The sequence below is a fragment of the Prorops nasuta genome, unplaced genomic scaffold (genome assembly GCF_024137725.1).
Source record: "Prorops nasuta isolate Cenicafe-Biocafe unplaced genomic scaffold, Cenicafe_Pnas_1.2 PNAS00016, whole genome shotgun sequence".
Lineage (NCBI taxonomy): Eukaryota > Metazoa > Arthropoda > Insecta > Hymenoptera > Bethylidae > Prorops > Prorops nasuta.
In genome coordinates, this window is record NW_027116813.1 from 4,914,799 (window position 1) to 4,930,514 (window position 15,716).

The 15,716-nt window shown below is 39.9% G+C and overlaps 1 protein-coding gene across 1 annotated transcript; it reads left to right on the top strand.

Annotated features, from left to right (window-relative positions):
* Positions 1 to 3,929: 3,929 nt before the first annotated feature.
* Positions 3,930 to 6,020, top strand: LOC136779310 (protein FAM200A-like). The gene has a single exon (XM_066736842.1). The coding sequence runs from the start codon at positions 3,930 to 3,932 to the stop codon at positions 6,018 to 6,020; it is 2,091 nt and encodes a 696-aa protein (XP_066592939.1).
* The last annotated feature ends 9,696 nt before the right edge of the window (positions 6,021 to 15,716 follow it).

The window sequence follows — 15,716 nt, forward strand, 5'->3', positions numbered from 1 at the left end:
TATAAGCAGTGAAGCCAGATCGTGGACGGACTTTCGTCCCCACCACGCCTTCTGCTGCGCACGCAGCTCTCACACAAAGAAAGCAGCTGCTAGGTCCGTGAGATGCTTCACCAGCCGTTGCACGCACACTCTTCCACCGGGACATACGTGTATCGGTCTTCATCGACAAGCTTCGGTAGATCTCGGGAGCGAGAAGGAACGATGTCGAATCTCGGACCTCTCTCTTTCTTTATACTATGTTTACCAAACGCGACTCGCAAAGCAAAACAAAATCCTTTTCCTAATGCTTCGGTATAAAATTACCGAAGGTCCCAGCCCGAAATTCAAACTTTCCTAAATTAGTTTTAATTATTATAAAATGCTATATGCAGCCATTAACTTATTAGATTTAATAATAAATACATAAAATGCGTTCTTACAATGTAAAATGGGTTGAGGTATAAGAAACTCAATGTTTATGTACTAATCTGTTAACAAATGCATTTTTATATTTATTATTGAGTCCAATAAGTTAATAGTTATTAAAAAAAAAACTCCCCGTAATGCAAAAAAATGGAAAAAAAAAAATCTCTGCCAGGAATCGAACCCGAGCCCACCGCGTGACAATCTGCCATCCTACCGCCTGCGCCACGAAACTCACTTAGCGTTGAAAGGGTAAAATAGCCTTTTCTCGGCTAACTCCAATTCTTTTATTAATTCGTCATAAACGATAAAGAATTAGCTGAAATAATAAGAACATTTATTTATACAGTATTATTACATATGACCTATTTTTTTTTAATTTGAAGCACACATTTTACATGAAGATACGATAGTTTAAGGGTAGTATCCATGCAGTACTTTAAATACAAAAACTGTATTCATATGTTCCTCTGTCATAAATTATTCTATTACACGTAACATATAATATTGCTTACTTTATTCGTGATCGGGGGTGTTTACATTTTCCGGTGACAAACTACTTACTTTTATAACTTGATGATCGTGGTTAAATCTTTCGAATATACCTTTACATATTAAATTGGTGAGAAACTATACCAATTTCGATATGAAAATATTGTTATTTAGCCCAGCTCTTATGGGTAGCTCTAGCTGTTAAAGTGACATTTCAGTTCTTATGGAGCAGCTGACTCAACAGTTTCAAGCGTAAGTATACTCTTACTTCTCTCAGTATATAATGTAAAATTTGAAAAGTATAAAATGTCTTGTGTAATATTTTAGCATAATTTACACAAGGCAGTTATTACTAAATTAACAGTTTTTATTTATGTTTCATTTCATAATGTATTTTTCAGAATGTCGAGCGACGAATCATCGTTAGAGAGTAAGTACAATTATTTTTTCACCTTCCAGCACATTCTATATTTTAAGTATTCTTTTTATTAATTGAATGAATTTGTTTGTCTTATAAGAAATGGAAGAAGAATTGGTTGCCTTGGCTGGGCCGGCTGAGGTGGGTCCAACCACCAACCAACGTATCGCAACGTTGGAAGAGTTGGTGGAAAAGCTGCTGAAGGGGCTGCAACAACAGCCGCAGCAGCAGCAGCAGCAACAACAGCCGCAGCAGCAGCAGCAACAACAACAGCCGCAGCAGCAGCAGCAACAACAGCCGCAGCAGCAGCAGCAACAAGAGCCGCAGCAGCAGCAGCAACAACAGCCGCAGCAGCAGCAGCAACAACAGCAGCAGCAACAACAGCCGCAGCAACAACAGCCGCAGCAACAACAGCCGCAGCAACAACAGCCGCAGCAGCAGCAAATAATGCCGGCGCGTCACCGTAAGTATTAATATTCAATATATTTATTTATTATTTCTCCTCTAGTCATTTATACTATCTTTCTTTCTCATTTGCCATTTGTGCGTCGCTTTGGTAATGTGTTCCTTTATGTAGTAAAGGATTCACACACTTCGGTCACACACAATTTACTATCATAAATGTTTCTTTTCGTTATTTCTTTATAAATTAAATTATACATTTTCCAATATTTTACAGATAACAAATATGGTGGTGGAAAGGCGCGCCGGCATTGGGCACAATTGCGCGGTGGAGGAAGAGGACGAGGAGGAAGAGGAGGAAGAGGAGGAGGACAAGGAGGAAGAGGAGGAGAACAGGGAGGAAGAGGACAGGGAGGAAGAGGGTGGGGTGGAAGAGGGTGGGGTGGAAGAGGGTGGGGTGGAGTAGGAGGAGGAAGGGGATGGGGAGGGAGAGGAGGCTATGCTCCAATAATAAAAAACTATTATATAAATTAAAAAAAAAATTAAATAAAAAATATAATTAAAATTAAATCGTTTGGTGAAATTCATTTTTATCTCCCTATCACGTATTTTAACCCTTATAAGTACAGTGGTACTTACGGTGTACCACATATGCTATTGGACATTTATCTCTGTAAAAGATTTATTTATTAGTATCTATAGATGGTTATAGGTTTTTTTAAAAGTTAAGAGGTTTTTCTACAATACTCTCTCATAAAAATTACCATTTAATTTGTTATTAAATTGTTATAAATAAACAAACAAAAAAAACGATGATATTTCAGAAAAAAATCATTATAGAGCTTATTTAATGTTCAATTTTTACGAAAATTTAGACTTGGGGGTTTTGAGGTATGCTGATTACGATTCCGGGGTCACATTTTCAAAATTCAAAATGGTGGATTCAAAATGGCGGATCGAGAAATTATTTATATCACATATTCTGCTCTAAAAATAACTACTCGGGGGTTTTCGTGGTCGCTGAATATAAATCTGTTAGTAGAATTTGTCAAATTACGTTCGCACACTCGAAAGTAACTGGTATTATAATTATCTGCTGCTTAGTCAGAATTTTGTATTATTTGGAGGGTGAAATGTAGTCTTTTAACATTTTTCCATATCGAAAATTTAAATTTCCATCTAATCCATTTAAAAATAAAAATTCTACTTGCAGATTCGTATTCAGCGACCCCAAAAACCTCCGAGTAAGAGTTTTCATGTCGAAATAGTTAATAGAAAAATGTAAGCTTCTAAGGGTTAAACATTAAAGGTACCATCTTTAGGTGACATGACATTTTTAAAATAAAACAACCAAAAAATATTTATCGGTGCGTTTAGTGTTAGTAATATTACCGATTAGAGCTTAAAGCAAATATCGGTATTACATAATTTTATAGTTAATAATACTGTTGCTTCAAATATACATAGTTAATATTAATATTGAGAACAAGATAGTTACAAGTATTTGCATTGATATGAAATATATATATATATATATATATATATATATATATGTAAGAAAATAAAGTAATCGAGCATTTTTTAATTATCATATAAAACATCATAAGTTATTCAATTACACGTAACATATATTATTACTTAGTTTGTTCGTGTTAGATTTGCTTTCAAACTAAGTTGAAAAAAGAAAAGAAAATGAATATCATTTCACGAGAGCATCGTCTAACATTGTCTGTTTATCTAAGAACTATCGGAAGGTTGTGTAGCGTAGGTGGTTAGGTGCTTGCTCTATACGTTGAACGTCGCAGGTTCGAGTCCTCTTAAAGATTTTCCCTTTTTTTTTATTTTGATAATTGCCTAGATAAATTTCACCTGTATTTGAATCCAAGATGTAAACAATAATACGACTTTTCAGCAAATATCTATGTGTCTCGTTCAGTCGGTTTCAATCGGTTGAATTGAACGACTTAAAATTAAATACGCGAATAAAGTTTTGCAAATTTAAGTAATTTATCAAACGTATTTTTCTATCGTATTTCAAAAATTTAATAGCACATAAATTTTTCACGTTAATATCAATAGTGTTTTGGTTGGCTTTTGTGTACCTTACGTGAAAAGTGATTTTTGTGTTGAGGATATTTCCGGCTAGTTTCATAAAGGATTAAATATTCATAATTGTGAGTACAATATTTATATAATACAAATAAATTGTAGAAAAATGGATATTGAATTAAAAGAAAAAAAGAGATCAAGTAAAAAGTTCCAAATTGATTGGTATGACGAATATCCATCTTGGGAGAACTGGGTGCTTAGAGTGACCGGTAGAGACGATTTATTCGTTTGTCTTGCATGCGAAAAAATGTATTCTTGCGGTGTTTCACAGATTCAAAGGCACGCAGGCCAGAAAATTCATATAGAAAATATGATAAAGAAGGAAATTCCACTCGATGACGAAATAGCATATCCCACTACATCTGAAAATGATCAATTTCGTTTTAATGATAGAGTAAAAGCAGCTGAACTTAAAGTGGCAGCGTTTTTCGCAGAGCACCAAATACCATTTAAAAATAGTAGAGAATTACTTTTATTATTTCAAGAGATTGGTAAAGAGCCGGACGTTCTTCAATCTATGACTTTGGGAAAGACAAAAATAAGAAATATTATTACTAAAGTCTTATGTCCCTATGAGACAGAACGAGTAAGTGAAGATTTGAAACGTCATAGATTTTCTGTTTTTGTAGATGAAACTACAGACAGTACGAACGAGAAAAAAATGACTCTTATAACAAGACATGTGGACAGTAAATCATTGCGTACACAAGATAATTTACTGTATTTAATTAATTTAGACGCAAAAGACTGTTCTGCGGACAAAATTTTTAATGCATTTAAGAATGAATTGAATAAAAGAGAGATACCTCTAACCAACATCATTGGATTAAGCTGTGATAATGCATCAGTTATGATTGGAAGAAATGACTCTTTCAAAACAAGGCTTTTAAATATTTGTCCACAATTGATAACAATGCCATGCATTTGTCATTCTTCAGCATTAACAGCTTCTAGTGCATGTAAGACATTGCCAAACGAATGCACAATTTTCATAAAAAAAATTGTGTCTTTTATAAATGGAAGTACTAAAAGATTTGCTATATTTAAAGAATTTCAGGAATCTTTTGAAAATAACACTAAAAATTTAGTGAAGTATGGAGAAACGCGTTGGCTTTCGCGTCAAAAATGTATTGAACGCATTCTGGAAAAATGGGATACTATACACAAGTTTTTGGTAGAACAGCAACTTGAAAAGATCAAAGAAGCAGAGGAATTGTTAATTATAATGGAAAATAGCGAAACAAAAGCATATTTATATTTTTTGGAAAATGTTTTAAGAAAATTTAATACTTTTAACGCTCTGTTTCAAAGTAAAGAAACAAAAATTCACTTACTGAATAAATGTTCCAGAAATTTTCTTTTATTTTTCTTGCAAAAATTTATTAAACCTATATTATTAAAGCAAGATGTATTTTTGCCTTTTGTACGCAATGCAAGATTTTCAAGAAATGAAAACCTTCTTCCTATAGAGACCATTAATGTAGGTCCTAATTGTGCTAGTTATTTGACAATAATGTTGAAAGAAAAAAAAATTACTGAAGCACAAGTGAAAACAATTCGACAGAATTGTTTATCCTTCTTCATAAAAGCAAGTGAAGAAATTCGTGATCGCTTCCCAATATTCGATAATTTATTAGAAAATCTGAGTATTTTTGAAAAGGACGTGACATTATTTGATCAGGATCGAGAAGCTAGTAGCTTCCAATTAATGCAAATATGCCGTCGATTAGGAAATTACAATGAAAATGAAATTATAAACGAATGGGAATCTCTAAATGTAAAAGAAAGCGATATTAGAAAGAAATATTGGTCAAAATTAGAATTTGATGACATGTGGATAGCAATATGTTCTGCCCAAAATGAAAAAGAGGAATTGAGATATCCACAATTGCGGAAATTGTTAAGCGTAGTGAGATCTCTTCCTCACTCAAACGCTGAGGCAGAACGATGTTTTTCTATGCTACCCGATATTAAAAGCAAGAGAAGAAATAGGCTTGTGCATGAAACAGTTAATGCTACGTGTGTCATCAAATATGCACTTAGAATAAGCAATGAAACACCTATCTCTATGAATATCACAAAGAAACACTTACAAATAATGAAAAATAATTTGTATGAGTCACATAATGTTAAACCAGAGAGTAGTTTACATGTATATACTTATAACGAGAGTGATGATGATATAGATTATGAATAAAATAAAAGTCTGCTTTGGCGACTACTTTGCAAAGCTTATATGCACAATAATTAAGTCTGCTTTGGCGACTACTTTGCAAAGCTTATATGCACAATAATTAAGTCTGCTTTGGCGACTACTTTGCAAAGCTTAAATAAGAAAATTAAGTCTGCTTTTTGGCGACTACTTTGCAAAGCTTCAATGAAAAATTTCAGTCGTTTCTTCGCGACTACTTTGCAAAGCTTCAATAAAAAATTTCAGTCGGTTTTTCGCGACTACTTTGTAAAGCTCATTAAAATTAAAGTCTGTCTTTGACGACTACCTCGCAAAGCTTTGAAATTGTCAGTCTGTTCTTAACGACTACTTTGCGAGGCAAAACTAAGAATATTAATGAAATGAAATATCTTTAGGTACAGAGGATTGTTTAGTGGGTAGAGTTTGGGCCTTAAAGATCCAGGGAGTTTGAGCCAGCGTGTAATTCCCGACACAAAGGTGATTCCTGGGGGCCATGAGTCCCACACTATCAACGAGCAGACAAATTCCTACCATAATTAATTGGAAGGATGAGCCTACTGGTTGGTGTGCGTAAAAGCATTTTAACCTCTTAAAAAGAAAGAAAAAAAAATCAATCCAAAAAGACTATATCCTTCTTCAATGTTTGTACATTATTCCTCTTTCGTGTCACAGCTTCAAATTGTAAACCTTATGAAGACTGTATTTCCAATCATGTTTTAAATATTTCTTAATATATATCGAAAACAACTCCAAATTGTACAAAAATTGCGTATTGAAAATGTTGCGTGCAAAAGCGTATAACGAAAATACGGTGTGCACAGCAGCTCTATAAATTTAAAAGCACATGAAAACGTAAAAAATTCTGATTGATGTTGCTAACATATGTATCAATTAAATACGTTGCCGTTTTACAAATTTTTTCCCCCATAATACATAAAAGATTATTTTCAACAATAACTAATTGTCTTCAATTGCAAAAGCCTTCTTTAAACGATAGACTTTGTATACTTTTCGATCTATTGGATCGATCAGCTGTTTGACTGTACGAAATTTCTAAGTTCAATGGCCTTTAGTGTTTCTATACGATGCCAAACAATATTTATAATGCTATCATTTTCCCGCACTATATTCATCGCACGCTCTCTCTCGCACACGGTGTCTTAGCTATTTGTTGCGTAACATATATTGTGTCTGTTTTATTTCGTACCTTTAAAGCAGACGTTTTGATCACCTGTTAATAAGGCATGTAGTTTCCTAGTCATAAAAACGCATTGTTTTGACTGCTCGCCTTTACTCGGTCTGTCGACCGTGTTTACTTTTAAAGATCAATCTGCCGAATTTCGGTGCATCAACTGTACAGAAATAAATCGATCACGAATAAAGTAAGCAATATTATATGTTACGTGTAATAGAATAATTTATGACAGAGGAACATATGAATACAGTTTTTGTATTTAAAGTACTGCATGGATACTACCCTTAAACTATCGTATCTTCATGTAAAATGTGTGCTTCAAATTAAAAAAAAATAGGTCATATGTAATAATACTGTATAAATAAATGTTCTTATTATTTCAGCTAATTCTTTATCGTTTATGACGAATTAATAAAAGAATTGGAGTTAGCCGAGAAAAGGCTATTTTACCCTTTCAACGCTAAGTGAGTTTCGTGGCGCAGGCGGTAGGATGGCAGATTGTCACGCGGTGGGCTCGGGTTCGATTCCTGGCAGAGATTTTTTTTTTTCCATTTTTTTGCATTACGGGGAGTTTTTTTTTTAATAACTATTAACTTATTGGACTCAATAATAAATATAAAAATGCATTTGTTAACAGATTAGTACATAAACATTGAGTTTCTTATACCTCAACCCATTTTACATTGTAAGAACGCATTTTATGTATTTATTATTAAATCTAATAAGTTAATGGCTGCATATAGCATTTTATAATAATTAAAACTAATTTAGGAAAGTTTGAATTTCGGGCTGGGACCTTCGGTAATTTTATACCGAAGCATTAGGAAAAGGATTTTGTTTTGCTTTGCGAGTCGCGTTTGGTAAACATAGTATAAAGAAAGAGAGAGGTCCGAGATTCGACATCGTTCCTTCTCGCTCCCGAGATCTACCGAAGCTTGTCGGGGAAGACCGATACACGTATGTCCCGGTGGAAGAGTGTGCGTGCAACGGCTGGTGAAGCATCTCACGGACCTAGCAGCTGCTTTCTTTGTGTGAGAGCTGCGTGCGCAGCAGAAGGCGTGGTGGGGACGAAAGTCCGTCCACGATCTGGCTTCACTGTATATAAGTACTCCCTGACCCCAAGTGAATCACTTTAGCTCCTATAGAAGTACTCCCTGACCCCAAGTGAGTTACCCTAGTCCCATATAAGTACTCCCTGACCCTAAGTGAGTTACCCTAGGCCTTTATAAGTACTGCCTGACCCCAAATGAGTTACCCTAGCCCCTTTATAAGTACTCGCTGACCCTAAGTGAGTTACCCTAGTCCCATATAAGTACTCCCTGACCCCAAGTGAGTTACTTTAGCTCCTATAGATGTACTCCCTGACACCAAGTGAGTTACCCTAGTTCCATATAAGTACTCCGTGACCCTAAGTGAGTTACCCTAGAAGCATATAAGTACTCCCTGACCCCAAGTGAGTTACCCTAGTATCATATAAGTACTCCCTGACCCCAAGTGAGTTACCCTAGTCGCATATAAGTACTCCCTGATCCCAAGTGAGTTACCCTAGTATCATATAAGTACTCCCTGACCCCAAGTGAGTTACCCTAGTCCCATATAAGTACTCCCTGACCCTAAGTGAGTTACCCTAGGCCTTTATAAGTACTGCCTGACCCCAAATGAGTTACCCTAGCCCCTTTATAAGTACTCGCTGACCCTAAGTGAGTTAACCTAGGCCCATATAAGTACTCCCTGACCCCAAATGAGTTACCCTATCCCCTTTATAAGTACTCCCTGACACCAAGTGGGTTACCCTGGTTCCATATAAGTACTCCCTAACCACCAAGTGAGTTACACTAGTATTAATAAGTACTCCCTGACCTAAAGCGAGTTACCCTAGTCCCATATAAGTACTCCCTGAACCCAAGTGAGTTACCCAAGTCCCATATAAGTACTCCCTGACCCCAAGTGAGTTACCCTAGCCCCTTTATAAGTAATGCCTGACCCCAAGTGAGTTACCCTAGTCCCATTTAAGTACTCCCAGACCCCAAATGAGTTACCCTAGTCCCATATAAGTACTCCCTGACCCCAAGTGAGTCACTTTAGCTCCTATATAAGTACTCCCTGCCCACAAGTGAGTTACCCTAGCCCCTTTAAAAGTACTCCCTTTCCCCAAGTGAGTTACCCTAGTCCCATATAAGTACTCCCTGACCCCAAGTGAGTTACCCTAGCCCCTTTATAAGTACTCCCTGACCCCAAGTGAGTTACCCCAGTCCCATATAAGTACTCCCTGAACCCAAATGAGTTACCCTACCCCCTATATAAGTACTCCCTGACCCCAAGTGAATCACTTTAGCTCCTATAGAAGTACTCCCTGACCCCAAGTGAGTTACCCTAGTCCCATATAAGTACTCCCTGACCCCAAGTGAGTTACCCTAGTATCATATAAGTACTCCCTGACCCCAAGTGAGTTACCCTAGGCCTTTATAAGTACTGCCTGACCCCAAATGAGTTACCCTAGCCCCTTTATAAGTACTCGCTGACCCTAAGTGAGTTAACCTAGGCCCATATAAGTACTCCCTGACCCCAAATGAGTTACCCTATCCCCTTTATAAGTACTCCCTGACACCAAGTGGGTTACCCTGGTTCCATATAAGTACTCCCTGACCACCAAGTGAGTTACCCTAGTATTAATAAGTACTCCCTGACCTAAAGCGAGTTACCCTAGTCCCATATAAGTACTCCCTGAACCCAAGTGAGTTACCCAAGTCCCATATAAGTACTCCCTGACCCCAAGTATGGTACCCTAGTCCTATATAAGTACTCCCTGACCCCAAGTGAGTTACCCTAGTCCCAAATAAGTACTCCTTGCCCTAAATGAGTTACCCTAGTCTTATATAAGTACTCCCTGACCCCAAGTGTGTTACTTTAGCTCCTATAGATGTACTCCCTGACCCCAAGTGAGTTACCCTAGTTCCATATAAGTACTCCGTGACCCTAAGTGTGTTACCCTAGTAGCATATAAGTACTCCCTGACCCCAAGTGAGTTACCCTAGTATCATATAAGTACTCCCTGACCCCAAGTGAGTTACCCTAGTATCATATAAGTACTCCCTGACCCCAAGTGAGTTACCCTAGTCCCATATAAGTACTCCCTGACCCCAAGTGAGATGCCCTAACCCCTTTATAAGTACTCCCTGACCCCAAGTATGGTACCCTAGTCCTATATAAGTACTCCCTGACACCAAATTGAGTTACCCTAGCCCCTTTATAAGTACTCCCTGAACCCTAGTGAGTTACCCTAGTCCTATATAAGTACTCCCTGACCCCAAGTGGGTTACCCTGGTTCCATATATGTACCCCCTGACGACCAAGTGAGTTACCCTAGTACCATATAAGTACTCCCTGACCTAAAGCGAGTTACCCTAGTCCCATATAAGTACTCCCTGACCCCAAGTGAGTTAACCTAGTCCCATGTAAGTACTCCCTGACCCCAAGTGAGTTACTTTAGCTCCTATAGATGTACTCCCTGACCCCAAGTGAGTTACTTTCGCTCCTATATAAGTACTCCCTGACCCCAAGTGAGTTGCCCTAGCCCCTTTATAAGTACTCCCTGAACCCAAGTATGGTACCCTAGTCCTATATAAGTACTCCCTGACCCCAAGTGGGTTACCCTGGTTCCATATATGTACCCCCTGACGACCAAGTGAGTTACCCTAGTACCATATAAGTACTCCCTGACCTAAAGCGAGTTACCCTAGTCCCAAATAAGTAATCCCTGACCCCAAATGATTTACCCTACCCCCTATATAAGTACTCCCTGACCCCAAGTGAGAAGCCCTAACCCCTTTATAAGTACTCCCTGACCCCAAGTATGGTACCCTAGTCCTATATAAGTACTCCCTGACACCAAATTGAGTTACCCTAGCTCCTTTATAAGTACTCCCTGACCCCTAGTGAGTTACCCTAGTCCCATATAAGTACTCCCTGACCCCAAGAGAATCACTTTAGCTCCTAAATAAGTACTCCCTGACCCCAAGTGATATACCCTAGTCCCATATAAGTACTCCCTGACCCCAAATGAGTTACCCTACCCCCTATATAAGTACTCCCTGACCCCAAGTGAATCACTTTATCTCCTATAGAAGTACTCCCTGACCCCAAGTGAGTTACCCTAGTCCCATATAAGTACTGCCTGACCCTAAGTGAGTTACCCTAGCCCCTTTATAAGTACTCGCTGACCCTAAGTGAGTTAACCTAGGCCCATATAAGTACTCCCTGACCCCAAATGAGTTACCCTAGCCCCTTTATAAGTACTCCCTGACACCAAGTGGGTTACCCTGGTTCCATATAAGTACTCCCTGACCACCAAGTGAGTTACCCTAGTATTATATAAGTACTCCCTGACCTAAAGCGAGTTACCCTAGTCCCATATAAGTACTCCCTGACCCCAAGTGAGTCACTTTACCTCCTATATAAGTACTCCCTGCCCACAAGTGAGTTACACTAGCCCCTTTATAAGTACTCCCTTTCCCCAAGTGAGTTACCCTAGTCCCATATAAGTACTCCCTGACCCCAAGTGAGGTACCCTAGTCCCATATAAGTGCTACCTGACCCCAAATGAGTTACCCTAGCCCCTTTATAAGTACTCCCTGACCCCAAGTGAGTTACCCTAGTCCCAAATAAGTACGCCCTGCCCCAAGTGAGTTACCCTAGCCCTTTTATAAGTACTCCCTGACCCCAAGTGAGTTACCCTAGTCCCATATAAGTACTCCCTGACCCCAAGTGAGTTACCCTAGGCCTTTATAAGTACTGCCTGACCCCAAATGAGTTACCCTAGCCCCTTTATAAGTACTCCCTGACCCTAAGTGAGTTAACCTAGGCCCATATAAGTACTCCCTGACCCCAAATGAGTTACCCTATCCCCTTTATAAGTACTCCCTGACACCAAGTGGGTTACCCTGGTTCCATATAAGTACTCCCTGACCCCCAAGTGAGTTACCCTAGTATTAATAAGTACTCCCTGACCTAAAGCGAGTTACCCTAGTCCCATATAAGTACTCCCTGAACCCAAGTGAGTTACCCAAGTCCCATATAAGTACTCCCTGACGCCAAGTATGGTACCCTAGTCCTATATAAGTACTCCCTGACCCCAAGTATGGTACCCTAGTCCTATATAAGTACTCCCTGACCCCAAGTGAGTTACCCTAGTCCCAAATAAGTACTCCTTGCCCTAAATGAGTTACCCTAGTCTTATATAAGTACTCCCTGACCCCAAGTGTGTTACTTTAGCTCCTATAGATGTACTCCCTGACCCCAAGTGAGTTACCTTAGTTCCATATAAGTACTCCGTGACCCTAAGTGTGTTACCCTAGTAGCATATAAGTACTCCCTGACCCCAAGTGAGTTACCCTAGTATCATATAAGTACTCCCTGACCCCAAGTGAGTTACCCTAGTATCATATAAGTACTCCCTGACCCCAAGTGAGTTACCCTAGTCCCATATAAGTACTCCCTGACCCTAAGTGAGTTAACCTAGGCCCATATAAGTACTCCCTGACCCCAAATGAGTTACCCTAGCCCCTTTATAAGTACTCCCTGACACCAAGTGGGTTACCCTGGTTCCATATAAGTACTCCCTGACCACCAAGTGAGTTACCCTAGTATTATATAAGTACTCCCTGACCTAAAGCGAGTTACCCTAGTCCCATATAAGTACTCCCTGAACCCAAGTGAGTTACCCAAGTCCCATATAAGTACTCCCTGACGCCAAGTATGGTACCCTAGTCCTATATAAGTACTCCCTGACCCCAAGTATGGTACCCTAGTCCTATATAAGTACTCCCTGACCCCAAGTGAGTTACCCTAGTCCCAAATAAGTACTCCTTGCCCTAAATGAGTTACCCTAGTCTTATATAAGTACTCCCTGACCCCAAGTGTGTTACTTTAGCTCCTATAGATGTACTCCCTGACCCCAAGTGAGTTACCCTAGTCCCATGTAAGTACTCCCTGACCCCAAGTGAGTTACTTTAGCTCCTATAGATGTACTCCCTGACCCCAAGTGAGTTACTTTCGCTCCTATATAAGTACTCCCTGACCCCAAGTGAGTTACCCTAGTCCCATATAAGTACTCCCTGACCCCAAGTGAGTTGCCCTAGCCCCTTTATAAGTACTCCCTGAACCCAAGTATGGTACCCTAGTCCTATATAAGTACTCCCTGACCCCAAGGGAATCACTTTAGCTCCTATAGAAGTACTCCCTGAGCCCAAGTGAGTTACCCTAGTCCCATATAAGTACTCCCTGACCCCAAGTGAGTTACCCTAGTATCATATAAGTACTCCCTGACACCAAGTGAGTTACCCTAGTATCATATAAGTACTCCCTGACCCCAAGTGAGTTACCCTAGTCGCATATAAGTACTCCCTGATCCCAAGTGAGTTACCCTAGTATCATATAAGTACTCCCTGACCCCAAGTGAGTTACCCTAGTCCCATATAAGTACTCCCTGACCCTAAGTGAGTTACCCTAGGCCTTTATAAGTACTGCCTGACCCCAAATGAGTTACCCTAGCCCCTTTATAAGTACTCCCTGACACCAAGTGGGTTACCCTGGTTCCATATAAGTACTCCCTGACCACCAAGTGAGTTACCCTAGTATTATATAAGTACTCCCTGACCTAAAGCGAGTTACCCTAGTCCCATATAAGTACTCCCTGAACCCAAGTGGCGTACCCAAGTCCCATATAAGTACTCCCTGACCCCAAGTGAGTTACCCTAGCCCCTTTATAAGTAATCCCTGACCCCAAGTGAGTTACCCTAGTCCCATTTAAGTACTCCCAGACCCCAAATGAGTTACCCTAGTCCCATATAAGTACTCCCTGACCCCAAGTGAGTCACTTTAGCTCCTATATAAGTACTCCCTGCCCACAAGTGAGTTACACTAGCCCCTTTATAAGTACTCCCTTTCCCCAAGTGAGTTACCCTAGTCCCATATAAGTACTCCCTGACCCCAAGTGAGGTACCCTAGTCCCATATAAGTACTACCTGACCCCAAATGAGTTACCCTAGTCCCAAATAAGTACTCCCTGCCCTAAATGAGTTACCCTAGTCCCATATAAGTACTCCCTGACCTCAAGTGAGTTACTTTAGCTCCTATAGAAGTACTCCCTGACCCAAATGAGTTACCCTACCCCTTATATAAGTACTCCCTGACCCCAAGTGAATCACTTTAGCTCCTATAGAAGTACTCCCTGACCCCAAGTGAGTTACCCTAGTCCCATATAAGTAATCCCTGACCCCAAGTGAGTTACCCTAGTCCCATTTAAGTACTCCCAGACCCCAAATGATTTACCCTAGTCCCATATAAGTACTCCCTGACCCCAAGTGAGTCATTTAGCTCCTATATAAGTACTCCCTGCCCACAAGTGAGTTACCCTAGCCCCTTTATAAGTACTCCCTTTCCCCAAGTGAGTTACCCTAGTCCCATATAAGTACTCCCTGACCCCAAGTGAGGTACCCTAGTCCCATATAAGTACTACCTGACCCCAAATGAGTTACCCTAGCCCCTTTATAAGTACTCCCTGACCCCAAGTATGGTACCCTAGTCCTATATAAGTACTCCGTGACCCCTAATGAGTTACACTAGCCCCTTTATAAGTACTCCCTGACACCATGTGAGTTACCCCAGTCCCATATAAGTACTCCCTGACCCCAAGTGAGTTACCCTAGTCCCAAATAAGTACGCCCTGCCCCAAGTGAGTTACCCTAGCCCTTTTATAAGTACTCCCTGACCCCAAGTGAGTTACCCTAGTCCCATATAAGTACTCCCTGACCCCAAGTGAGTTACCCTAGTCCCAAATAAGTACTCCCTGCCCTAAATGAGTTACCCTAGTCCCATATAAGTACTCCCTGACCCCAAGTGAATCACTTTAGCTCCTATAGAAGTACTCCCTGACCCCAAGTGAGTTACCCTAGTCCCATATAAGTAATCCCTGACCCCAAGTGAGTTACCCTAGTCCCATTTAAGTACTCCCAGACCCCAAATGATTTACCCTAGTCCCATATAAGTACTCCCTGACCCCAAGTGAGTCCTTTAGCTCCTATATAAGTACTCCCTGCCCACAAGTGAGTTACCCTAGCCCCTTTATAAGTACTCCCTTTCCCCAAGTGAGTTACCCTAGTCCCATATAAGTACTCCCTGACCCCAAGTGAGGTACCCTAGTCCCATATAAGTACTACCTGACCCCAAATGAGTTACCCTAGCCCCTTTATAAGTACTCCCTGACCACAAGTGAGTTACCCCATTCCCATATAAGTACTCCCTGACCCCAAATGAGTTGCTCTAGCCCCTTTATAAGTACTCCCTGACCCCAAGTATGGTACCCTAGTCCTATATAAGTACTCCGTGACCCCAAATGAGTTACCCTAGCCCCTTTATAAGTACTCCCTGACCCCATTTGAGTTACCCCAGTCCCATATAAGTACTCCCTGACCGCAAATGAGTTACCCTAGTCCCATATAAGTACTCCC

Bases quoted from the DNA above. Each gene is read 5' to 3' on its own strand.
- LOC136779310 (XM_066736842.1), top strand. From the start codon at position 3,930: ATGGATATTGAATTAAAAGAAAAAAAGAGATCAAGTAAAAAGTTCCAA.